At 46.3% G+C, this 27,813-nt stretch overlaps 1 protein-coding gene across 1 annotated transcript; it reads left to right on the top strand.

The window, feature by feature from the left end:
• Positions 1-26,746, top strand: LOC135902424 (nucleotide triphosphate diphosphatase NUDT15-like). The gene is made up of 6 exons (XM_065432471.2): positions 1-160; positions 280-337; positions 4,473-4,681; positions 7,405-7,588; positions 23,233-23,429; positions 26,630-26,746. Exons 1-6 carry the CDS (start codon positions 151-153, stop codon positions 26,722-26,724), a joined length of 753 nt encoding a protein of 250 aa, XP_065288543.1. The 5' UTR covers positions 1-150; the 3' UTR covers positions 26,725-26,746.
• Positions 26,747-27,813: the final 1,067 nt, after the last annotated feature.

The following is a 27,813-nucleotide window of genomic DNA, read 5'->3' on the forward strand; positions in this document are numbered from 1 at the left end:
TGTAGCCTATGGCTATGCGTGCCGCTGTATTCAACCGGACGAGTTGCGAGTTATGGTAGTTTTGGCAAGTTTAGGTTGGTTCGTGGCTGCCTAGTGCGGTGAACTTCACGCGAAATCTAAGCTCTCAATAAAACATCGGACGCAAGCGTGATGGAAGAAGGTAGGATCTTAAAATGGGACAGAAACAAACAGCGTACCCATGGTCTGCTGCGGTAGAAACGCTGCGATTTTTCGCAGGACATGTGCTTCGAGTCAAAATTTCGCCTTGTTTTTCTGCAGGTCAGGAACTCGGAGAAGATAGCACAGCTGGCACTTCAGACTCGACGCCACTTCAAAAGTAAGCGTTCAATGTTTCTTAATGAACCATGTATTTTTTTGTCGGATAAGCTGCGTACACACGCCATTTCGATATATGTCGGCTCAGTGCGCCACACTCACAGGTCCGAAAAAGATGCGGGTGCATATAATAAAGAAGCGGGTGGTTCATGCAGCGCACTGGGAACCAGCAATATGGCTGTACTTTCGGCACATGACGCAAGAGACTGCATAGCAGCTAGTCACTATCAGCTCGCAATGCTAATATTTTAATGTGGAAGACACGGGGAGGGCGGGAAATGGAAATTCAAGACTATGAGCAAAATGAGAACCGGGTAAAAGCGAGAGCCAACGTTTCGACAAGTGGATTTGTCCTTTTCAACGAGAACATGGTAAAAGCGGGATCCAACGTTTCGACAAATGGACTTGTCTTTTGACGTGAAAAAGACAAGTCCACTTGTCGGAACGTTGGCTCCCGCTTTTACCTTGTTCTCGTTTTGCTCAGGGAACACACAGAAGCCGCAATTGCTTGTTACTTTACAAGCTCCGTACACTGATTAGGTGGCGCCGCGGAACAGCGTCGATCAGCGCCGCCTGTGTCAGCTGCGCTCAACGACTGGTAGGTGCCCTCTCGCTTTGCTTGTGTGGGTTGTCTCGAAACGAGCAACGTGACGTGCAATATTTTAAGTGCTATTAAGGGACAATGCACTGCACGTTTTGCACTCACTTTGCTTTTGAAAGCAGATAATGTCTCATTGAAAGACAGTGATGAGAGCAAGACACACAGGCCGAAAATGTAAACAACGCTAGATATGATGCAGCGTAGGCTATAACAATTAGTGTTGCAAAAATATGAATAAGAGCAACACATCTAACGACAATTGTCTTGTCTGTTTGCAAAAAGTAAAGTTTGCACGCTCTTGTCCGAAATAGCGCAATGAAATAAAAGATGCAGGAAGAGGTGGAAAAAAAAACATTCTTGTGTTTTACATACCAAATCCACGATATGATTATGAGGCACATCATAATCGGAAACTCCAGATTAGTTTTGACCACCTGAGGTTCTTTAACATGCACCCAGTGCATGTTACGCAAGCATTCTTGCATTGTGTCCCCATCAAGATGAGGCCATAGCAGCTGGGATTCGATTCCGTGCCCTCAGGTTTTGCAGCGCAATTCCAAAGCTACTGTGCCACCACAGCAAGTACATCTGTGCTGCCTGACAATCGCACATTTCTAATGAACATTGGTCAACATATGTATCACCTTGGTCTAAGACACTAAATTTCAGCTCTCATGAATAGAAACGACAGCCGGAAATAGATGTGAATTTTCAGAAAGCTGCATCACAAAACTTCAAGCAGCGCGAAGAACACGAAGACAACAATCGAAAACACACACTACGGGAGGAGCGCTCGTCCTGTTGTGTGTGTTTTCGATTCTTGTCTTCGTCTTCCTCATGCTGCTTAAAGTTTTACTCAAGATGAACCAAACTCGCCCAAATCAAGTTATTGCTACTGCATCACAAGCTAGTAGTTGTGTGGGCAGATGCTGCTGGTGCCGGTAATAGCTAACAGCCTGCAGCTAGTAATGGAACCCTGCACTGAGAGTTTTTTGAGGATATCATTCATGTGTCAACCCTTTGCTTTGCTATACAGCTTCAGAACACAATGGAAATTTGCTCACTTTTGCGATGTGACCTGTACTCAAGGTAACAATGAAGTGCATTGAGCATTCTAACACACGGCCCCTCCTTCGCAGAGGTACCGGTTCTGTGCATGAAGGGGCATGCTGTCTCACCGACACACTTGAGGCAGAGGATAAAAGATCAGGCATTTACAGCAACAACAAAATAAGCACTGTGCGCAGGTGCATGCGGGGACAACACATATGAGCCTACAAACACTTCATTTTTGTCGTAATTTCTGCCCCAAAGTTGCATGCACCTCTAGTTATTGCCATACAGGGTAGATGAATTATGCATGTATTCAGTCATTGTGCACACATCCTTGCTTTCAACATCCTTGGGGTAGCCTATTATTTTTATCTCACAATGTAGCAGGCCGCATGACAGGCACTTTTCAGATTTTATTTTCACCCGACCTTCTGGACTTCTTTTGTGAATGACACTTACCAGCTTGCATGTAATTAAATGCTGAAATTGTGTTAACAGCTTTAGTTTTAAGCAAAACAGCACACAGCACAATTTCGTCATGCAATAGGGGTTGCGCAGTGTAGTGGACAATCAAAAAGGGCCAAATTACTTATGCAATATGTAAATCAGACGAGCTCAGCACTTCTATGGCAAAAAGACAATTCCTCTTACCAAAGATTATTTAAGCAAGTGCATGCATCCAGTGCTTTTTTTTATGCACAGATGGCACTACAATACAATTAAAAACTTGGTAGAAACATTTTTAACACAACCAACAAAGAAAATGGTGTCATGCAAAAAAAAACAACTTTCTCCTATACCTAAATAACTTATTTTTGTTCTTCACCCAGAAATATAGCATGTTTCGAGCGAATTTTTTGTGCTTATTTAATGCGTGATTCTATGGAGCACTAAAAAAATCAATAATTGGGATTTTTCTTTCTTTTTTTTTTTCAAAAGGGATTAGGGAGGTAAAGGGTTAACCATAATTCTTTTGTCTGTTCAGCTCATTGTTTCAACCAATGTTTCAACTGCAGGACCGAGAAACAGCGGTGGTTGTGGTATGGGCTCATAAAGCTGAAACATGCTAAACATGAAAGAGCACTGTTGTACAGCCTTACGTGCACAGTAATTTCGTGCTTATTGTAAGCACATAATTTGCCTCCCAGGATACCTTGAGTTTGTGCTCTAGAGAGCTTAGTTTACAGAAGCATGCGTGTTTTGTTTACATTTGACATATTAGCAAGGTGCTGAAGCTGGGTACTGTTGTTTGGCTGTGTTGGCCTGTGTCCTTATAATACAAAGCAAAATGTCCTCTAAGCGGAAGTCGATTCAGGTAAAGACCAATTTGCAAATCGGAAAACGTGCAGCGCTTGGTGCCATGAATGTTTCATATTAAAGGGGGACCAGCCTGCAACACTGTGGGCGCGTGCATTCTCCTTCATCATAGCTACCCCTATTTGTGAAGGGCTCACATTCTAATAGAATGTATTATTTCTCTCTGTCCAAAAAAAAAAGGAACATTTCGAGACCACACCATACCTCCAAAAGAGATGCATCTGCATTCCTTTGCATGAGGCGAATGGGTGCCCACCTACCCTGTGTTTTGTGTTTTGTTAGCACTGTTTTGTGTTTTGTTAGCACTGCAGCAGATGGTGCACGGGTCACTGGCAACTCCACTGTACCAAGCATGTAGCAGCTTTTGTGTTTGAAGTGGCAGTAAGCCTAACAGAAAGAGCTGGAAAAATATGTTTCTTTGCAAACTGGACCAGAAGTATGAAAGTGAGAAGCAATGTTAAAGGGGCCCTTAGACACTTTTCTAACTGCCCGCACCTGTGGTTTTGGGTAGGAGCTCATAATGCCACCGTGTGATATTTCTCTTCATAGGCAGAAAATGCGAGAGTATGGTTTGTGCATTAGTGTTGGTATAGACTTCGCTCTGTCCCCTTCACTTCCCATTTGCTTCATTGGTTGTTTTGTGTCTCATTCATGCTGTGCATCAATCTGGGCCTTCCTTACGTTGTCTTGTGCATGCATTTGTTTACCAGTTATGTTAAAATGCGGGGTATGATGCAAAATTAGTCACAGAGCTTGTGCTTTTGCAGCATGTCTTGGTAACATCAAACAAAAAATTTCTAGTGCTGTTATTTTACTCTTACCCACTAGCAATCTTTTATCCAGTTAGCATCACACTAATCAGTGGGGCCAGGTATCAGATTGCAAGAAACACTTTTATTTTACAGTAACAAGAAGAAAAAAAAAAGTCGAATTTGACCTGTGGGCTATGCAGCTATACATATTGTAGGCAAATGTTAGTGAGCAAAAGTAAGTGTAGGAAGAATATTTTACTTACCTGTCTTAATGCATAATTAATACAAGGAAAATATTTTTTCCGTTAAATATTGTTTGTATTTCTTAGTCAGACATTCCTTAGGCTACCATTGTGGGCAAGCAGGTGCTATTTTGTTTGATTTTGTTTTTCTTTTGGGTTGTTGGATTGCAGGTACATGCAGCTATGCTCCGACTTGAAAACCAAGCTCAAGGCAAGCCAGTCTCAACTTGAGATTCTCGAGGAACTTCGTCGCGTAACACTGGACAGCATGACACAGCAGGCACAGGCACTTCCGCTGGATTCCCTGGTGCAGTACACACGAGGCCTTGTTAACTTGCTGGAGACGAAGCATAACTTGAACTTTGAAGGAAACTCTGAGGGTGAGCCACCCATGGGTTACCCTGTCCTAGACGTCGGTTGCATCTGTACCTGTCATATAGCCAAACCTCAACATACGAGCTATCGAATATATATATATAAAAAAATGTGTTATGTTTATTGCCACTTTCAGCATGTAACAAATATACAGGGTGTCCCACATAACTAGAGGCAAACTTTAAAAGCCTGCAAATGCCATGTCGCTGGACAGAACCAGGGTAATGGTGTTTATTGTCACTTGGAGATAGTCAGTTGATTTTTAGCATTCCACCTAATTAGATAATTACTATTACTTAACTTCTTAATTATTATAGTTAGGTTATAAGGGTCAACCAGAATAATTGTAGAGCAACATGAAAAACTCCTGATACAACTTTCTATTGCTCAATACTTGCTACATAAAAGTGTTTTTCTGAGCGTGAAAGAAGCCTGCAAATACACCCAAAATTGCTGCATGACTGTCCGCTCAAGGCACATTGGGCTTATTCGTGGACAATAATTGCAAAAACAACAATAAAAGCAATAAAACAATAAGCTATAGACCGTTTCATCGGGCGAGGAGGATAGGGTGCGCGGAGAGCCTTTCCTCCTCTCTGGCTTGGGCGATCCGGCGCGGCGCTGCTTGAAAGTATTGCTGTCGCGCACTGCGGAACGATTTCGAGATGTTTGAGATCTTATTTCGTGAAATTTACGCCACGTTCGTTCATATAAGGTCGTCAGGGAAGCCTTTCGGTGCATCGGTGACTACTGTAGGCAGAAATATGTCTTGGGGGCGCAAAAATGTGACGCGCATAATCAGCCGCCGTGTACGCGCATTATCAGTCGCGGTGCGTGTATGTGTTGTTTACTATTTTGCTTATATCGATTTTAATTCAACAAAAAAAGCCGGCGTCTCTGTATTACCAGCATTATATGGTAAATCAGCTCACTGTTTGATCGATTGACGAGGGAGTAAAACATAAAACATAGCGCATGCTCGTGTACGGCCAACCTAAGGCAACCATGAAAACATCAGAGCGGCAGGCGCTGTCAAATATTTGTGATACACTGGCATCGTTCTCACGTATTTCAAATCTAGTATGCTTGAAATTACTATATGTCTGCGCTAGCCTTGTTGCATGAAGCCGATGGCGCTGCTCAACACAGCGATCACGGCAGTTGGTGAGCCAGCACGATACATATAAAAAGCTGTGTGCTTCGGCGTTGCCTTTTTGGCCTGTATACAGCCATAATATGTGACAGGGTTCGCATAAAAAAGAATGCGATGAATATTTTTTCAGCGCAAAAATTTCCGTAATAGGTGTGAGTGCGTCGTACAGAACTGAACGTACACAACCGAAAAAAAAATTCTGTTATCATCCTCTTTCTCTAAAAAAGCAATAGAAAAATGGGCTAACGCCGCACAACGTTTATAAATATATAACCGCTGATGCCGTATGCTTAGACCATGCGCTATATAGAACAAAGATATCTGTAATCCAGCACCTACTACTGCTTAGGACGCTCGCGCAGTTCGTAAACGGTCGCTTTGCTGGACAAGCTTAATTTAGACTGTAAGGCATGCTGCTATTACTAGCCAAAACAGTTTTATTCATGGGTGGAAACCTCATCCATCCAACTAAGTAGTCACGGAATGTAAGCTGCAGAGAACAGTTTGAACGCTTGTCAAAGTATAACAGCACAGCTCCTGTCGTAGCAGAACGGTACTCACGCTGTTACGATCGTCGCGTATGTTTCATGACTCCTAAACCGCAGCTTAGAAATAGAGGATAGAGCTTAGAAATAGAGCTGAGAAATAGAGGACACTAGTGATTGGAACATTCGAAAATACACAATTGAACTCCGAGGCTGATTGTAGGCTCAAATATGCGCGCACAGATCGCGCTACGTGTTCCGTCCACCTCAACGTCAGCAGAAATTCCGGACATGATGCCCTAAACCACTTCAGCACGTCTCACAGAACCGTTCACCACGTAAAAGACGCACGTCATACTAAACAGACCGCACGACCGCGAAAACAAACGGCAGAACCTACCGCCGAGCGTATACCTGCCATGCAGAACACCGCTTTCACCCAAGCCAGCATGGTGCTGCTCATAGGCGGCGCCACTGCATTCACAATATGGCGGAGCCTACGAAAAAACGGTCTATAAAAGACAGCAACGTAGAATCCTCAATGGTCTCCAAGGCAAGGTTAGTGCACACTATAGAAACGGAAGCTGCCATAGCAGTAGGGACTGCCATTGATGTGATGCAACCTATATAGATGGTGATGGTATGTTGATGTTAACGTTAATGCAAAGAATGTGATGCAACCTACGTTGGCAAAACTGGTAATTAAAAAAACAAAAAACATCAATGTGATGTCACCAAGGGAAACTCAGTTTCCAACGCTTTATCAGAGCACCACAAGAGCACAGGCCATTGCATAGACTGTGAAACAAGAGCCATCGCTTTTGCTTCCATTGTGATCACGGGACCTGCATGGGCCCCAAAACATCAAGTTTTCTTTTAATACGCTTTACCTCTTGGTGAGTGTTTTATTCCACATCATTCCTTCCTCGCCAGACGGGTTTTCATCGAGCTCTGGATTAACTGTATTAAGAAGTGAAATTTTAAATGGTGTTGTGTTTAGTCTTTGCCATGCCAAATTTCTTGTAAGTGCTCTGTAATTTACTCAAGCCATTTGTAGGTGTGTAAGCAGTATCTATATCTCTTTTGGCAGAAATTCTGCAAGAAATATGGAAGCGAATCGATAGTTCAAAGGTGCCAAAAGTAAAGAGGCCAGGCATAGGTGTGGCTGTGTTTGTACTCAGCGAGAAACACCCCGAGAGCATCTTGCTTGGTCGCCGCAAGAACACCATGGGTCATGGACTTTATCAAGTCCCAGGTGGACACTTGGAGTTTGGGTGAGCTATACTTTTTGTAACGTTTGCATCGGCGCTATCTCCATCTACAACAGTTTTGTGCAGGCACCACATTTAGGGCACATTCAACTCATTCCTACCATACGCCGACTTGGGGTTTGTTGCAATGCATAGCCTTCCCTGAATTTGTAGTCACAGAAAGCTTGCCCGAGTAGAATGTTCAGCTGCTCCCAGCACAATCAGGGAGCCACATGACTGGAATTGTGTCAGACCTCGGTTGCACGAGCCATCAGAGTACTTGAATATGACTGGTAGAATGTTTCATTAAACTACCAACTGGCCCTCAGCAAAACCAAGCACATTTTTTGCTTAGGCTACCAATAGTCTTATATTCGTCTATAGGCATGTGCACCCCTTACAGTGTGCAGAACCTCTAGACACTGATTTGTGCCAGGCTTCTGAAACAGTGGGCCATACTTTACTGTGAGGTTGACTACCTTCAATAGTACGCATGCAGGTAAGAAACATTGACTGCTTCTTTAGCTTGCTTTGTTGACCGACCACATTTGAAACTTCTGTCAGTCAGAAATGCACATGTTTGGGCCAATTGACTTAGTGTAGCACAAGATTATTGAAGGGCAGAATTCAAATAACACAGACGAGCACTATCCTATAAGTTCCTTGGTAGTATGCCAAGTTTGCTTTGCAGGCCATCCAGGTCTCGCTTTGCTTTTAATGTGAAAGCATTAGGCTATTTTAGCAGAGCGTTTTTGACGGTCCGCTCCACTCAGCGGGCTAGCGGAAGCGCAAGTGCGCATGCGCGAACCGTTCAGCAGTGAGCGGGCGAGCGGACGGGAGCCCCCTGTCCGCTAGAAAGCTTTCTCAGCGGAGCGCGGCAAGCGCGTCAAGCGGGTCAAGCGAAGCAAAATGGCTGCCCCCAGTGCTGCTGGCCCGTCAACAAGGTCGTTTGAATTGGGATTTGTAAAGCGCAAACCTAGAGTACACTTTAGGAGACATGAAGATCTTCTTCTATTCAGGAGGTTTAGGCCATGAACCCGTTTCAGAACCATGTCATGTGTGCACGTTTGTTTATGCGGACCACGTTTCAGGTGTACTGTCTTGGCTACAACACAGCGTAACGGCTTTGTTAATGTAAGGATTATGTATATATATAAGAAATGAAAATGCAATGTATTGCGTGAAATGCCTTCAGACATTTGAGCAATTCCAAATATATTATTTTATAGCGGCAATTCTTACAACTTGAATATTATGTTCATAGCGGTTTTACCTTCTGCGGCAAGGTGGCGTGCCAGGCAAGCACATGCCTTTTGGACGCAGCCGGGCGCTCCGCTAAAACTGATTCTTCGTCCGCCGCTCCGCTAACTGTGAGCGGGTACGCGAGAGCGGAGCGGACCATCAAAAACGTTCTGCTAAAACACTCTATTATTTATGTATTTTATTTATTTCAACATACTGTCAACCTTGTGACAGGGTCATTACAGGAGAGGGGTACTAAACAGAAAAGAAGAAAAGTTTACACATAAGCAGTTACAATAATAATAATTGTGAGGGGCAAATTTGCTAGACAAGTACAAAATAAGAAGAAAGAAATATACATGCACTAGTAAATATGAATATGAATATTGACATGCATGCCAATAGAAAAAGAAAATAGTCATATGGAGAATACGAACAAATACTATGACATCAGGCTAATGAGTATGTATAAGTGTGTCAAGCAACAGCGCAAGGAAATCATCAATTCTTTGCTGTTCTACTACAAGTCGGGTCAAGAGCATTCCATTCCCGAATGCACCTAGGGAAAAAAGAATGATAAAGCATATGGTTGTTGGACAAATATTCTTGGAGTGTGAGATCATGTGTCTGCCGTAGATGTCTGTTTCCTTAGTCTCAACATATCTTGTGTGGTCTAGCCTAAAATAGTTGTGCAGTAGTATGTGTAAGAACTTCAGGCGGTGAATTTTAGCTCGACTTTGGAGTGAGGGTAAACCTGCACGGCGTGGAAATTTCGTCTGGGAATCAAGGCGTCAATAGCGGTTAAAAATAAATCTAATCGCTTTGCACTGCACATTATGAAGCATGCTGATACCGCTACATGTGAGAGGGAACCAGATTATATTGGCATATTCTTGAATCGCTCTGACAAGTGTGGTGTATGCCAAAAGCTTAGTGTCCCAGTCAGCGTGCCGCAGCATCCGCTTAAGGAGAAAATTTTTTCATGGCTTTTGCGGCTGTAGCTTCCGTGTGAACCGTCCAGCTGATATCAGAAGTTATTATTACCCCGATATATTAGTACTGGCTTGCATTTTGGAGCATTACATTATTAAAACCATAAAGGAATGCTAAGCTTGTTTTCTTTTTTTTTTGTTATTGCCATTGCAACTGTTTTGTTTGAATTAATCACCATTTGCCAGTTAGAGCACCAACTTACTATGTATTTCATTCAGGGCAACGTTCCGCTCAATTTGGTCACTGTAGCTTTTAACCTCATTATACAAATACGCAGTTGTCTGCGAATAGCCTAATATTTGCATTAATGTTGACTGCCAGGTCATTTAGAAACAGAAAAAATAATATTGGTGCCAGGACGGATCCCTGAGGAACACCAGATGTGACACGCAATGTGTCAGAAACGTGATCACTGCATTGCACAAATTGTTGATGGCCGGACAAATAGCTTGATATCCTTTGAGTTAGTGGCCCATCGCCAAGTTTTCGGACCAGCTGGAAAACTAGCTTTTCATGGGAAATCCGATCAAACACCTTTGAGAAACCCATAAAAATTATGTCAATTTGAGAATATTCATTAATGCCTTGGGTCAGGTCATGCATTATCTCCACAAGTTGCATTATAGTCGATAGGCCTCTCCGAAATCTATGCTGGTTTGGGTGTAGCAGATCATCGTCTTCGAGAAACCTTGTAATGACTTTGAGGACAATATGCTTGAGTATTTTACAGCTGGTGCACATTAAGGAAATGGGTCTGTAGTTTGATGGGATCGTTTTGCCACAGGAATTGAATGGAATGGAAACGCAAGCAAGGCAGATGACGATTACTGTTGTGGGACAAATATACACCCCAAAGGGTGCTACCGTTTTAAGAGTGTAGAGTGCACTATTAAAAATTACACCCTTTGGGGTTTACCTTGTCCCACAACAGTAATTGTTATCTGTCTTGCCCGTGTTTCCTTTCTTTAACGCTGCGAGCCCGGCACTTCCCAGTCACGAACGGCTTGCGCGTTATCAGTGTGACACAGCATTCTCGATAGGAAAGTATAGTGAGCGCAGAGTTTTCAAGAACGGAAAGGCAAGCAAGGCAGATTACGATTATTGCTGTGGGACAGATATACACCCCAAAGGGTGCAACCGTTCTAACAACGAATACACTCTAAGAAAAGTTTACACACTTTGCGGTGTATATGTGCCACACAACGATAATCATCATATGTCTTGCCCGTATTTCCTTTCTTGAGAACGCTGCGCTCGTTACTTTCCTGTCGAGAATACTTTGTCATGCTGATAACGCGCATGCCGTTCGTGACTTGGAAGCACCGGGCACGCAGCGTTAAAGAAATTAAGGAAATGCGGGCAAGACAGATGACCATTATTTTTGTGAGGCAAATACACACACCAAAGGGGGCAACTGTTTTTAGAGTGTAATTGCCATCTGTCTTGCTTGCTTCCTTTCTTCAAAGCCCTGCACTAGCTGCTTTGCTGCCAAGAACGCCGTGTCACGCAGGTAGGTACCTGAAAGTACCGGGCGCAGCATTAGCGAAAGAAAAGGCAGGCAAGGTAGAGTACGATTAATGTTTGGCGACAAGTTGCACCCCAAAAGGTGCAAACTTACGTATACATAGGTTGTGTATGCCGAAACGTCGCGATGTCCTGCTAGCAGTGACCACGTTCTGCGTCATGGCGTCCCGACAGTCACCTCATGACAAAGAAACCGGCACTAGGCATAGAAAATTTATGCGAAGCATATTACGAGAGCTCAACCCAGCTCCTCAGGCGCGGCGGTGTCGCCTTCAATGACCTTTGACCCCATGCCATACCACGTGACACCGTGACGTCACGACAGAGGAGAAACGGGGCTCCAACTCGCGCCGTCGCTCAACTCTCGCAAGATGGGCTGGGTGGGAATCGAACCAGGGTCTCCGGAGTGTGAGACGGTACCACTGAGCCACGAGTACGATGCTTCAAAGCGGTACAAAAGCGCCTCTAGTGAATGCGGTGTTGCCTTAGAAACGAGCTGTTTCTAAGGCTCAGGCGTGCGTCGCTTGCTCAGGCGCACATATCGTTGCCGCGCCGAACGCTGCGTTGCTCGACGCTCACCGCGTCCAATGCGGGGCGCGTAGTCGCTGGCGGGTCGACGGGAACGCTGCGTTCCACTCTTGAAGGCGAAGCAGAGTAACGCATGAGTTGTTTCTTCGTCTAGCTGAACCAAATATAGCCAAGCAACAGCAGTTCACCAGGCTAAACAGTGGTTCAACAACTAAAATAAAGGCTAGTATGCTTCGCATCCTGGGCTTAACCTTAGCTAAGCTACAGCCATTTTTTTTTTAATTAGGGCTTGCCAGTATTTTACCTAGCGTTTAGAGGCCTTAAAATTAGGACATTCAATTAGCGCAAAAACAAAACACAAAAGATGAAAGAAAAATTGAGAGTTGAAAATATGTCTGAAGGCCTTTCAGGTAGTGTGTCCTATGCATCAGGTGGATGTCCACTTTCCCATTCGTTTTCCTTTTCCCGTGATCATTGTTTTTTTTAATTTTGTTTTCTTTCTCTCGTGCCCCCTTTGTTTAGTTATTATTATTATTATTATTATTATTATTATTATTATTATTATTATTATTATTATTATTATTATTATTATTATTATTATTTTCTGGGTACTAGTGCTTTCACACGCGGTATATGCACCTCTGCTGCATTAAGCCTTTGCTTGAGCGCCGCCCTGCCCGTTTGGCGACCTCCGCAAGACGCAGGGGTAAAAAAAGAATCTAGGGCGAAAGCGTTGCCGTTTAGCGTGTATAAAAAGAAAAAAAAAGTGGGGGGGGGGGGGATGGTCCACTCATTTTCCAACTAGATTCTCGGAAGACCCGCAAAAGGTGCTCCCGGTTTACTCGCCGCTCGGCCTTCGCGCGTCTTGCAGCGCTGACCGGATGTGCCAGAAGTGTGCCAGACTTATTTTACTTTCCCATCCATTGCAAACGGGAAACGCTGCAAGTCAGGCGCGCGCACATTTGCGCGTTTTCACTTGGCCACGTCCTTGAGTGGCCGCGTTTGCCGCGTTTTATACGCGCCGAGTGCTTCGCAGGAATCCCTCCCGGCATGACGACGTCGACGATGATCGGTGTCGTGCTTCTTCGTATATGCCACATTATAGCATGCCGTTCATAGGCAGTAACTGGAGGGGGGGGGGGGGGGGGGCAGGTACTTGCCCACCCAATGGCAGCCCTCCCCCCCCCCCCCCCCCCCCCTCTGGTACTTGCCTCCCGCTGCCCTGGAAGAACTGTAAAATTAACCGATATCAAATCTAGCGAAAATTGATTGGGGGGGGGGGGGGGTGTAGGACATCATGAAATTTTCTGGCGAAGTAAGATGTGTGTTGATAAATTACTGACTTTTTTTAACATTCGCAACAACTCTTGGCCGAAACCTAGGCGGGGTCCAGGCCACCTCATCGAATCGCAGGGCACTCTTAACTAGTTATTTGAACGAAGAAGTGCTCCGAACATTACATGCGACTTTGGTTTCAAACGGAAAAGCCATTTATGGGCAACATTTTAAACTATGCGAATAACTAGGAACTGAAGCTTTTATTGCAACTGCTTGAAACAGATTCGCTGTAAATTTGGTTGTAGTTCTCCAAAACGCATGCATCAGCTGTCTTTTTTTCTTGTGAATATTCCAAGTCATCCACGTCGATCCTACTTCGCTGTGTTTAACCTCGGCGATACTGTTGCCTTAAATATAGCGATACGTTTGCGCTGTAGACTTAAGCGCCAAGTACAATTCTTTTTTTTAATTGTTATGGTAGTTTGTATCTGCATTTTATATGTACGCTGTACTGCTGCTACGGGGCGGAACCGGGTACCTCTAGCTGTCAGGCACTAATTGCCTTTTGTCCCTGCGCATCATCTTGATACTATATGCATATTTGTAGTCTCAAGAAATACATACGAATGCAAAAAATTTTTCGGGCCCCCATAGATCAGCACGTGTGATTGATAAATATTGTCCATGTCTGCTAACTATAAAAATAACTGACAGACGCATTTCCAGGCTTCACTGATGTAATAATAATTCGATATATATATATAGTCACAGTAAGAAGCCAACAGTGACACCAAGGACAGCAAAGGAAAAAATTATTCATAGTTTTGAAGTAAAGAAATTATAAATAGATTATTAAAGTGGATGAAGAAACAAACGGACTGCACGCGCGCACGCATGCGTTTGCCCCCCCACTTGAGTAGTAGTTGCTACGCCACTGGCTTACCCGCCGTGGTTGCTCAGTGGCTATGGTGTTGGGCTGCTGAGCACGAGGTCGCGGGATCGAATCCCGGCCACGGCGGCTGCATTTCGATGGGGGCGAAATGCGAAAACACCCGTGTGCTTAGATTTAGGTGCACGTTAAAGAACCCCAGGTGGTCAAAATTTCCGGAGTCCTCCACTACGGCGTGCCTCATAATCAGAAAGTGGTTTTGGCACGTAAAACCCCATAATTTTTTTGCGCCACTGGCGCCGTTCCCACGCGCATCTTATACGCGCGCAAAAAGTGCATTTGCCACGCCGAGCCGGCATCGTCTGCGCAGCGTGCGAATAGCCGCGATTGCAACGGGTTGCGTTATCTGATGTAGAAATCGAGATGTATGGCTCCCGTTGTATAACGCGCGTCGCTTTACGGATCCGCATGTCATTCTAATTAGCCCCCGTAATGCTCTCGCGATCACCCGCTGTGCCAAAACTCTCGCTTTTCTTCGTCTATATGCACTTCCGCATACCGCGACTGTGTGCCAGCAAGCGCGCGTCACACGCTCGATAAATCGTTTTCCGGGGCCAACCGAGCCTGGCCGCGGACTCTCGCGTCCCGTGTCTTTCAAAACGCCTCAAGGGGAGAACGCCGGAGGGGGGGGGCGCGCATTATAAAGTCACTATATAGTACTTCGATCTCCTGGAACTGTCTCGCCTTTCGTTCGGGACGCAAAGAAGGAGAAAAAGAACAGATAGCAAGGTGACCTATTGGCCGAGAAAATCGGAATTGAAGGCCGAATTTCCAAATCGCCGCTGCCATTCCGATTTCGTGCTCGTTTCACGAACGCACGGCCGTTTCTCGTCTCTTCTATATCGGTTTATCTTTGTGTCTTCCTGTTGGGGAAAGTGCATGCTGCTGATGCGGCATGTAATTGAGTCGTTGCCGTGACTTGTGATGTCACGTCGACGCTGTGTGCAATGGAGTAAGCCCGCCGCCAGTTTCTCATTTTAATTTCCGCGTAATTTTCCGACCCGCCGAACCTCTTCGTCTCGTCCAAGGTGACCGTGCCCCTCTTCTATTTCGAAAGCGTTATCTACCGTACCATAAGTTATTGCTTGATATTATATATATATTCCGTTTTAATGGTCTCCCGACGCTGCACGTGAGGGATCATCGAGTCGGCGTTGTCGACAAAAGTGTCTCGCAACTGTCGCCTGAGCGTCTGCTGCGGTGCACGTACATGCCATTGCACAATAATGAGTGGAGCTGGCGACGGCCATTTAGCAGCCCGGCCATGCGAATTCACGTGTGCCGCCTGTCTGCCATTGAGGAAGGAAAAGAAAACACGAAAAGAGACGAAAGCTCCCAATTCCATCATGCGTGCGCGCACCCTTACGCGGTTTTCGAAGCGCGTTTGCTCGATGTCGAGCGCTTTCTCGAGCTACAAAGCACGCCTCGTCGTGGCTGCTCAGCCACCTTTCATTCTATGCTTGCGCATGGCCCCCGCTGTCGGAGAGCCTGCGCAGGTCTCGGATGCAATGACCTGCTACGCAACACGCGAGACCTGTCTCCTTGTGGCGCTTCAGTATCAGTGAAACGTAAAAAAAAAAAAGAAAGAAAGAACGCTGTTTTAAAGTAAAGGTATACCTGACAGCTAGATGCGACACACAAAAATTGGCTCTAATTGTCTGATGATTGAGATGTTGAGCAAGTGTGCAAAAGTCATGGATGTATTTTGGTGATTTTCGGGCACGGTTAGATTAACCAATGTCGAAATAACGTGATCAGACGCTTAGCTCGCCGTGCCTGCATGAGGTTCTAGGTTGGATTCCTAGCCGGGGAGACCGCATTGCGCAGGAATCGTTATTTTTTTTCGCTTTTAAAGAAAGCAATGTATTGTTTACTTAGATTGAACAACTCCAGGTGGTCAAAACTCATAAGAAGACCGCTATACTATGCGGCTAGTCTCATTCATGCGAGAATGCGGTCGCAGTGTCCTCGGTTGTTGTCATATATATGCACGCTCTCAAAAATGCTTGAGTGTATTTATTGTAGGCTTGTAAGACGTAGAAATTTATTGTTTATTGCTTAATGATGTAACAATTTATTGCTGTTATTTACTGTTTGTCATTCCGGAAATGCCCCTCCTGCTAGGGCCAAAGAATTGGCCTGCAGTATGGTTAAATAAATTTTTAAAGAATTGTATACAGTATACAAGAAGCCTCTAAGAATTTGTAATGGGGCCTCTTATTATAATTGTAGCCGCCATCGTGATCTTCCTTGGCCGCCTTTTATACACGGCGCACGCCGGCGCGTGTCTCATGCCTCGCGCTGCGAGCTGCGAGATTAGAAGGGGAAGAATAAACGAGAGTTTCTTCTGCTCCTGGCTGTCGGTCAGAACGGTTCTCAGGTCTTTTGCTCGCCAACTGGTTCGTTGTTGTAGTGGACCTAACATCACGCAATCTCTATAACGTGGTGACCCGGGCGTTATTGTACAGCGAGCACGACATCATGACATTGGGTCCTCTTCTACGTCATTAGTGCTGTCCGACGTGTCAAGGGGTCGAACACGCCCATTCGTTCCATTCCGACTCCGCCACCAAGTATTTGTGACAAGCTGCATGGCACAAGTCATTCCTTAGTTCGTGCCTGCCAGCCAGCGTCTAATTACTTCCCGCATTGCGTGGCCGAGTGTCAACTTTGACGTGCGCCGCTGCGCCCACGAATGCCTTCACTGTCAACGCTCCAAGACGACATGACACACGAAGTCGCCAATTCACTCATTTCGTCCACCTGATGCCCCGTTCGATCGCGTTCACACCGACATCGTTCTCCCGCTGCCACCATCCCGAGGTGCTCGCTACATACTCACTGGTGTAGACCGTTATACCCGCCGGCCTGAAGCATTTCCTCTCACTGACGTAACCGTACTTACAGTGGCTTGCGCGTTTGTCAGTGGCTGGATCTCGCGCTTCGTATGCCGCGGCGTTGTTACGACCGATCGCGGCCGCCAGTTCGAATATGGTCTCTTCCGCGAACTCGCGTGCCTGCTTGGCGTCCGCCATATCCATACTATACCGCGTATCACCCATCGACAAATGGAATAGCTGAACGCATTCACCGTCAACTTAAAGAGCCCGCTTTGATGGGCCGCCAGTTTCGCTCTTCTTGGGATGAAGGCCTTCCTCTCGTCCTGCTGGGCCTGCGCTCCTATTTCAAGGAAGACATCGGCTGCACAGCTACGTATGGTGCTGGTCTATGGTACAACGTGACGGTTGCCCGGTGATTTTTTTTTCGCACCAGCTACTGTTGCCGCGCCCGATCCAGACAGCTATGTTCAGCAACTCCGCTTCCTGTTTACTTCCTAGTAGAGTTGCATCATCTAGTAATAATTTGTGCGAGCCACGTTTTCGTACGGCATGAAGGCATTCGACCATATCTTACGCCTCCCTATGAAAGGCCTTTCAAGGTTCTCAAGCGGACAAAAAAAAAATGTTATCCGCCTTAACGGACGTGAAGTCGTGGCAACAGACAGGGTCAAACCAGCCTGCCTAGCGACCTCGCCATCATTATCCGCTTTCAACGGCTTTACAACCGCTGAAACGACGGATCTACCCTATCGTCCAGCATCAAAGGCTGTTTCTTGGGCACCGCTGCTCTTCTCTTAAAATGGGGGAGGGGGGAATGTGGAGGAGCGCTCTAGCAGCCATCCTCCTCCGCCGCCTTTTATATATGGCGCGCGCCGAAGCGTGTGTCTCGTGCTGGGAGCTGCTAGATTAGAATCAAAGGGGAAGAAGAATTATACATACACATAGAGAGAGAGATTCATCTGCTACTGCTATCGTTCCGAACGGTTCTCAGGTCTTTCGCTCACCGACTCGCTCATTGTTGTAGTGTATCTAACCTCGGTCCCTATAATACTATACGTAACAGAAAAATAAAACAGAAGTAATGTAGAAACTAATGGGAGGTACATCTTTTGCTATGAGGTAGTTTGCCGCAACATGCCAGTGTTAGAATAATTAAAACAAAAATTAATATGATGTCTGTATCATTCGCAAAAGAAAAAAAACAGGGCACATTAACGTTATACGTCAATCGTGTGAGGAGGGAGACATGCAAAGTGACGAATAATTCAATGAATTCCAGTGAGGTTGGATCGTTGTCAACTGGCGAAGGGGAAGATAAATTGAAAAATCGGAAGAGCACTGTAGCACTGCTACTCCGGCAGCTGGGCAAGGGTCTCCCTGGCTGTCATGGAGAACCCCAACCTTTTGGGCGTAGTGCAGGTGATGTCACTTTGTAGGCAAGTTAGATCTTGCGCCCTGATAGGAAAGGCCTGCGGAGGTGCCGACATGCAAAGTTTTCTCAGCCCGCTGCAGCTGCGAGCGTGGCAAGCTTCCCCGAAGAGACCATGGAAGCCTTCAACACCCGCTTCGGTGACTCGTTTCGTAGGGACCACGAGGTGCCGCGTCAACACCCCCTCGGTGCCGCTATGACTAAACGCGATCGACGAACCAGGCTTTGTTACTGATCTCGCCACCGCCGACCCGGTCTGCCGTGAGCGGGAGTTCCCGAGGGAAGGTATTTGGCGGCACCTTCCCACGCGCCCTTCAAGACGTAAGCTCCGAGTTCTGCGAAGCCCGTCTGGCTTCAGTGGGGGCAGTGAAACCAGTGTGTACGTGTGTGTGTGTGAGCCCTCCTCCTCCAAAAAGGCGGGTCAACTACAATGACGTTGGACGCTACGAATTGGTGGTGAACTGCCGTTTTTCCTCACCTAGGGATCTAGGGAGGATGGAGTGTTTATAAGCAGCTGTTTGTCGGTTGCTAGGGTGTGCTCGTGCTCGAGAAGCAGTGTGCTCGGAGCTTCGTGCTCGTATGCTGTACGCTTCGTCTTGCGTGCTCCATTTGGAAGCCACGCTAGACTGTCGAATGTATCCCCTGTTTGACTGTAAAAATATGTAAATAAACCCTGTACGCCTAGTTCCTCCCAATTTTCTCCCTACGACTACAAATCCTACAGCCCCCAAAGTTAGGGGACGCAGTTTTTCCGTGCGCAAAGCCGCTGTTTCTGAGACACCCTGTTCGCAAGCTCCGACAAAACTGAACATGCATCGTTGCTTTCACAAAGCGCTGATCGTCCCCGTGTGACGCCTTGTGCGCATTTGTTTTCCTTGACGCTGTTCGGCCGTTACTACGCCGCTGTCAAGAACGTCTCCTGACTGGCTCGTAGTCCCCAGTAGAGACATGAAAGTATTTAATCTGCCACACTGCGTCAATTAAAGAAAGGAACTGCTCGGAGGATTCATGTCGACCACCGAGGCGTGATGGGTATAAAAAGTGTTAACGGTGCACACTATTATAATGATCTTCATAATTGCTCGGGAGCACACTCCAAAGTTTGCACCCTTTGAGGCTCATGTCGCCAAACAATAATCGTCATCTGTCTTGTGTACCTTAACGCTGCTCCAGGGGTGTAGCCGCAGGGAAGGGGAGGAGGGGGGTACACTGGGCACGTGTTCTCCCCCCCCCTCCCCTATATTCTGTGTACCCGGCAGCCAGCACGACAGATGATGATAATCGCTGTGGGACAAAGATACGTTCCATAGACTGTAAGCTGTTTTATAGTGTTATAGCGATGGAATGCACAGACGAGGGGACCACTAGGCCACAACTTAAATGTATTTTTCTTGTCAGAATCCCCACAGCGCCACCCTCGTGTTCTCCTCTGTACATGTGTTGGTCACTGTTTCTTTTCGCTATTTCTTCGTTCAACATATATTAGTCCCCATGCCTGCAAAGAGCGGGAGAGGAAGTAAATATTTACTAAATAACCGACGTTGCTATATGCTCCATATAGTGGTCTCGATTCGAACCGCATACCTTGGCGTTGCTTGTAAAAATGCCGTAGGCAGTTATCCCCAAAATTTGAAATACGACGGCTCAATAGCGACAGAGAGCGCGCGATACTTTGTCTCTTAATTGTAGGCCCTCGTGGAAAAATCCTCAATGTCGGTTTCGTGCACACCAGCAAAGTAAATAAAAATAGAGCCTAATAGAATTACTGAATCTAAATAAGAGTCAACGTAATCCAGCTCAAGCATCTGTTCAACGTGTGTTGAAAAGAAGTAAACTTTATAGCTGACCCCAATTGGGGTCGAAACCAGGCTGGTGCCATAAAGTTAATTGGGAGCCGACCGCATCCCATTTCCTTTCTGTATACTTTCGTGCATATATTTGTCTACGTTCTGCAGCCTTGACAGTGTTCCAGCAAGCCCAAACTCTGGCCGTTATGACATTTCAGTGAATGCTGGGTTCTTGGGCATGTGATCAGTGCACTTACCTTAACTGTCGTCTTGTCTCGGCCACTGTCGCATGGAAACAGTATAACGACACAACGGTTCGTATTTTTTATTAGCGCAGTTAAACGTCAACAGCAGTCAAATTTCGCGTTGGCTTAAATTTGGTATAAATGAGTAAAATATATTACTGAAGCAATGTTGGTAAAAGCGCAGGGCTGGTACATGCAGTTTTATTGCTATCAGACTTTAAACATCACCTAAGCAGACGACGCGTGCACCTGGTGGTTGTCGCTGTGACGTAAGCCCCAGCACACCGCCTCCGAGGTTTCTCAGCGCGACGCGCGTAGGCTGCCTCGATATCGTCATCGCACGCTGCTCCATACGGAACAGGGGGGGAGGTGCGCATTGAGACATCCTAGCCAAAGGTGAAGCCCTCTAGGGGCTTTAGCCACGGACATCCGCGGGCGCCGCCTTATCTCGGTGGTCATGCCTAGGAGCCGAGCCGCGTGCTCTTGTTCTTACGTCACTTCCGGCTCCTCTATATAGTGTACTGACACAATATTCTCGAGTCTTCATTTCTTGCTTTCTTGTCTGGTATCTCTGGACCCCAGAAAAAATGCCTCACAGCGCCCTAAGAAATTAATATGCTGGCTTTTTTTACATGAAGTTTCGGTTTCGTTTCTACTGTTTTGGGAAGTAATGACACAGCATGTGATCACGTGAGAGCATGGAAACTCTAAGATTTTGGCACTCTCTCCGGCTCGCTCGGTCGTCCGCTATGCTACGAGTAGCAACAGCGAACCGGATCCAGTGTCAGAACGTCGCAATATATTGCTCCCACGTGACCGCACGCTGTGTCATGACATCACAACACAGTATTTCCCTGGAAAACGAACCCGAAACTGGCTGTAGAAAATCTGGTGTTATAAATTATTTGCTACGCACTGAGGCTTGTCACCATTTTTTGCCCTAGAATTTCGAAGTCCCAGATTTTCATTTAATGAAAAAAAAAAGAAGAATAGTCGAACATATGTTTTCAGTGCCCCTTAAGCTAGGCCTTTGACGAGGTTCAAGATTTCTGTGCATTTGGCCTATACCAGTATAATAGTTCACTATAAGACGGCCTTTAACAAACAAAGCTACTGACTAAAGGTTGACTAATGAGTGAAGGCTTGGATAACGTACATGCCTCGGACTGATGGAAGTGGTGATCGTTAATTGTATGACGATGTATGTCAATTAACTTTGGTTTAAATTCTGCCTTACATGGTATACCTTGCACCTGCGTGTAGACGTGAGTTTCTAATGGAGGATAGTTCCAACTGTACAACGTGGCCCTCCGTTCGTGTTCTCGTATGAAAAAAAAAAAAAAGAAATCCTAATAAATACCAAGAACAGTTATAGCCTATGTGACGTAATGGCAGGATCTAATAAAGGAAATAATGGGAACCTAGTCATATAGGGACTGCACAGCGCGTTACTAATGGAACGAAAAGTGACGGACGTAGACTGTAGTGTGGATTAGAGAGCAAACGCTGTTGAATGATGTGCTAGTCGAGATGAGGAGAAAGAAGTGAAGTTAGACATGATGAGTGCCAACGAAAAAGAAACGTGGTCGACATGGCATTGCAGATTATTAGACGCAAGACAATGGTAATAGGAGACCAATGGGAAGGAAACCTTCGTCTTGCAGTGGACATAACTAAGTTCTAAGGCTTGCCTGCAAACAGCAAAAGAGCTGTGTGCGTTTGCCCGCAAACAGATGGCGATGCAGCCGTACAGAAAGTAGTGCTCCTGTATATGGTCCCGGAGGGAGCTCCCTACTGGAGCATATACAGGAACACTAACAGAAAGAAGTGCAGCTTCAGCGGCGTCGTGGGCGTTGCAAACGGACCTTGCAGTGGCGTTGCAGACGAGGAAGCAGTATTGAACAGCACAGAGTTTTGCGGTAGGCAGGTGCCTCATAAACTTAAACCTTTCTAAATCTTAAACGGGGCGCTGTTCCGGACACCGTGTCGAATTTTGCCGCGCTGTCGCTTTGAGCACGCCCTGCATTGTGTTACAGTGAACTGAAACCTTAGTATAGAGTTACTGCGTCTTTTTAGACTGTGCATAATTACTCGAAGAGACGGTACTTTCACGACTAGTCAGAATGCGTAATCGGCTAATTAACAAAATTTCACCAATTCATTTTTTTTTACGTATTACCTTACGGCATACATAGCAATTTACGAATTGTATAGCCAGTGAGTTTGCAAGGAATATAGATTTGAACAGAATTCTGAGGATGGCACCACTTTCCAGATATGCGCCGTCAAACTTGCGCTGTTGTTATGCGCTGTTGTTAGGCTTACTTTTTTTTCTTTTTTCGCTAAGGAAACGCCGCTTTATGCCTAGAAGCACAAAATTGGTATGCCCACGTATTTCGTCGCACAGTTACGGACTCAATAGCTCGAGACGTGTCATTCAGTGAATTTGTTCCAAGGAGATACCTCTTGCGAAATCATCGGCCAAGAATCGTAAGATGAACTGAGTGCCGTAAGCCCTTAGTTAAAAACTTCGTTACTGCAATTTCGTTAATTAGTCGATTACGCACTTCGATTTCTCGTGCTAGTAATGTCCGCCTCTTCGAGTAATCCAGTTAAAGGACTAGAATTGTGCTATCTACCACAGGCCATTTTTAAATATTTTGTGTAGTCAAAGAAAAAAAAAGCACCCGGTATACTTACATTTAGGGCGTACTAGCCCTTCGGGCCAATCAGCGCTGACGAGTTGGCAAATTTCGACAATGGCCAGAATAGCATTCACAGTGTGCGCACCGAAAACAAAAATGAACAAATAAAGAAATAAAACGTGAATTCTCCTATCATGCACTCACGCAGAGAAAGCTGGGAGCAGGCAGCGTACCGCGAAGTGCTCGAGGAGACGGGCCTGCACGTGCACAACGTGTCGCTGTGCTCCATCGTGGACACCATCGAGCCCGAGCAGGACTACCACTACATGACAGTGTTCATGCGCGGCTACGTGGACGAGACGCGCGGATCCGAGCCGCGCAACATGGAGCCCACCAAGTGCGAAGGTGCGTGTGCCCTCTGGCAGTGTGGGTTATAATGACGCCCGAGAATTACGCTTTGTACAAAATGCTGGGACATTGGGACGAAAGGTGACGCCGAAGTGAAACTGCTGTTCGAATCTGAGGAGTTGCTATGACCCGACGCCGAGGGACACGCAACACAAGGACAGATGCATTGCGTGGTTGCCTTCCTGGTTTGTTCTTCCATCACTGTGTCGCGTTGTTTTGAAACAGTATCATCAGGCTGGTGTCGACACAGATGAGCACGATACCGTACTTAGCTGTAATAAACTCTCTCCAGGGGACCCGGTTGCAGCGAGAGAATGCACGTTGCGAAATCTACTGCGCATTAAGAATATGGTAGGAGGGTGAGGGGATGGTGGGGGGAGGAGTAGAGGGGCGGTTTCGGTTGCAACATTGCCATGTGCCGTCGATTCCAGCCTTAGCTTTTTGAAAATCGTCTTTTAGTACTGCCGTTTTCCTGTCGGACTTCTGTTCCATTTTTCTTTGCCAAAGTGAACAGCTGACGTGCTGGAGCTCTTATCACTCTCTGAATTCCTTCGTGTTCACAAGAACACACACACACACAAAGAAATAATGCTAATTACGGGAACTGATTGGAAACGTTGGTCAGGGCAACGTTACTAGACTAGCTTCAGTTTTAAAACTCGGCGCCGTTGCGCGGAACCGCCACCCGCCCGCGCCTTCGTGGCGCTGCAGTCGCGCCCGGCTTCACTTCCTCACTAGCCGGCTACGCGGGCGGGCCGGACGAAGCGCGCGGTGCAGCGTATTGTGTGGTTCGTTGTTGAAGGCGAATTTCAGCAAGCATGTAATCCGCGAAACTGTAGCTTTCGCCGAGTTTGTTGAGAATATAAGCAGACGATGCCGACGTGCTGCGCACCTGGCTGCATAGGCGGCTATCGGAACGATGTCGACAGTTCGGCGCGCTGCTTTTTCTGTGCCGCCAGCAATGCGACGCTTCGCTCGGCGTGGAACAGAGCGATTCTGTTGTTGTTGTTGTTGTTGTTGTTGTTGTTATCCTGAGTGGCCGTGGCACATACCCACAGTGGGGGATTGGCCAAAAATCGGGCGGTTTAATTAGGTGCCTAAAATAATAATGATAACAAGGGAGTTAACAATTTGGGCGTGTGAGTTTAAAAGTAAACGTTTTGTGTTTGGAGAAAAAAAGAAATAATCAGATGAAAACCGGGTATAAGATAACAATAATAATAATAATAATAATTAATAAAAGATAAGAAATAAAAGAAAGCTATGGTTGGGAGGGAGAACGATCAATCTAACATGGAAATCGATTAGTTTCAATGAGGTAATTTTGGATCGCCAAGCAAACATTTCTGTTGCTGAACCCAACAATGGAGGCTCCAAAAGATAGGATCACAGGCACTGATAAACTCAGACCAATAGAGCGAAGCGGGATTTCGAGTAGTCCTTTTCTTATAATAGAAAAACGTCTGCAAGACAACAAGAAATGGTCGATTGTCTCCGCTTCGCCACAGAATGAGCATAGTGGTGAGGGGACCAGACCAGACCAGTGGAGGTAGAAGTTCAATGCAGGTATACGGCAGCGCAGCTTCGTGATGGACACTTCAATTTTCCGTGTTCGGCAAAAATCTCTGTTCCAAGGGTGCAGGAGATGTCCGTACTCCACAGAGTTAGTAATTTCGGAGCCTGATACTGACTGTATAATGATACTCCTGCGAAATCTAGCTGCAGTTACATAAGCAGTCAAAGGGCAGCAAGGAAGAATCGGGCCACTTATCGATGCCTTGGCTAGAGAGTCTGCAATTTCATTAATGATTAGACCTATATGGCCGGGCACCCAAATCAAACGCACGCTTCTCAAGTAACCAGGTACCAATGATTGAAATGTCCTCATCACGCGAGAATCACTAGAAGCAGTAAGGGATGAGCACAATGATAAAGAATCAGTAACTATCACGGCTGACGTAATTGATGGTCCTAATTTGCGTAATGCTAGCACCACGGCCATGAATTCGGCTATTCCTTGTGCCGACCGGCACACGCGCTCGTGCCACTGCTCCTACGTTCATCGTCGTCTTCCACAGCTGGCTGCGTTGCCGTTCATCATTCCAGCGTAGAATTTCACTTCTGTCATCGTAATGGGGAGGCCGCGTTTACGGTGGGAGGGGCCATTGCTTAAGGCAGTATGAGCCACTCATTGTCTTACGTAACGGATAGATTTAATTTCTGAAGAAACTTAATTTTGAATAATCGCAAATCGGGCGAAAGCAGCCAATCACGCCTCCGAGCAAACTCGAGACGTCGAACGCAAGCGACAACGGCGGACTACGGGCATATCGTCAGTGACGTCGTTCTCTCCGTCGCAGCCGATTGTGTGTGTTACCGCATAATTCAGAAATACTTCAATGAATCCTCTAGATTAACTCAGTGATAAACACGGGCCGCACGTTTCAGCTTCGCTGGTTAACCATCTTCACGGAGTGGAAGAGCAGATGATATTTTTGTGTGTGTGTGTGTGTGGCTTGTGTGTTCAAAGACTGACCTCATCTTTCTTTTTGTTGCGCTTCTTTGGCGTGGCGAGAAGCCTCGGTGGGGATGAAGATCATCCTAAGCACACCCTTTGGCCAAATGTTCAGGCTTCTGAGCCTAAACTGCGCGAAACGTTAAGACGGCAGGAAAAAACACAGCTTCCGCGCTTCGCTCTATGCGTTTCTTTCTTTCGTGCAGTTTACCCTTATTACAGTATGAACCAACTTGCCCGATAAATCTTATTGCTGTAGGTGGATACCGCTTTCTCATGGTATCACTAATTCGGACAAGGGAGAACACTAGCGAGCGTGAAGCACGCGCAAACTGCCCGTCCGCACGGGCTGAAGGCTGCGGCGAGGCGTCTGCAGTGGAGCCCGATGGAACGGCGCTGCCATCTGGCGGCTGTCACAGAAGTGGCGACACCGGCTGTAAGCGCGCGGGCGGAGAGTTTTACAACTGAAGCTAGTCTAGTAACGTTGGGTCAGGGTGTGTAGAAAAACGGGGATGAAATAGCATGGACTGTGCCAGAATATGAGCGGTTTAAAAAAGACAGTGAAATAACTTCCTTCTTTTTTTTTTTTCCGCAGGAAAGCTAGCTGAGGTATTCATGCTGTCGATCGTGTTGACTTCACAAGTGGTCGGTATTTCACTGTCCTTTCATTTCTCTTGTGCAGGCTGGCTGTGGTGGAAATGGTCTGCGATTCCTACGCCCGACCTTTTATTCTGGTGCCTCAGAGACTTCAAAATGAAGAACCTAAATCCATTTTAGTGGAATAAAACATCTAAATGTACATGCGTCTCTTTGTATCAGTAATTCTCCGGCCTCGTTTCGTCTTACCTTACTAACGGCGTCCTGACGCCTGCCTGTTCTGTCACGTTTTGAACTCGCCTGTCTACACACTCATATTTCCCTATAGTAGACTTGACGGAAACACGAGGGAAAAAAAAACATTTATACAGCGTGATATTTGAGTAGAACTCACAGCTCTATGTCCGTTTCCTTAATTATCTTCTTCGTTCGTTATGAAATAACGATGATAGTGAACATTTGGTGGTCAGTCGTACTCATAGAAACGGTGCTCAGGAATCCAGTTCGCAACCCGCTCCTGAAAGTGTATTGTGAAGGAATTAATGAAATCGACATGTCGTTTTGTGTTAAGCGCGCGCTCATGTGTTTGATAGCGAACGTACACTTGTCCCTGCAAGCGACGTGAAACTTGAATTCTTTCTGACTAATATAGGCATCGAAAACCTCGCTACGTCGGAGGCCTCGTGTCGTCACAGGCATTCCAACGCGATCTCCTTTAACAAATTCCCACCGTGCTCTTAGCCCAAGAGACGACTAGTAGGCTGTTGAAGGATGTTTACGTCGGATTGGAATGGCCGCGCGCCTCAGTCGTGCCGAAGCGCGAAATGGATGGGATTTCTTACGCGCAGGAAATGTTTGTCTTCTCTCCTGGAAGGCTCCTGCAGTGGGTCAAAAGAATGCGATCCATTGCCTTCACTCAATAGGAAAATGCATAGAAAACCGACGAGGTAAAAACGTGCAAAAATAAAAGACCTCGGCCTGGAAGCTACGATCTGGGCTCTCGGCTGGAGAAATACGCTCGTACTGGCGCGTCTTAATGACAGAACAGCAGAATGGAAGCAGTGGGCGGAAACCGAAACCAGAGAACGAATTGCGCGCAATCCGCGCGCGACGCCGCCCAACTCGGCTGACGAGTCCGACCTCTTTCTCTCTTGACCTTTATGCGGCGCGTGCAAGGTGAGTAGGAGCGAACTCGCTTGAAGGAGGAACACCTGCAGAAGGGAGATGCAACCAGAGCTGGGCGAAGCAATTATCCGGCACGCCACTCTT

The sequence above is a fragment of the Dermacentor albipictus genome, chromosome 1, assembly GCF_038994185.2.
Source record: "Dermacentor albipictus isolate Rhodes 1998 colony chromosome 1, USDA_Dalb.pri_finalv2, whole genome shotgun sequence".
Classification (NCBI taxonomy): Eukaryota; Metazoa; Arthropoda; class Arachnida; order Ixodida; family Ixodidae; genus Dermacentor; species Dermacentor albipictus.

Excerpts from the sequence above, each read along its gene's own strand:
- LOC135902424 (XM_065432471.2), top strand. Across the intron at positions 4,682-7,404 it reads CTTTGAAGGAAACTCTGAGG|AAATTCTGCAAGAAATATGG; the intron begins GTGAGCCACCCA and ends CTCTTTTGGCAG. Across the intron at positions 23,430-26,629 it reads GGAGCCCACCAAGTGCGAAG|GCTGGCTGTGGTGGAAATGG; the intron begins GTGCGTGTGCCC and ends TCTCTTGTGCAG.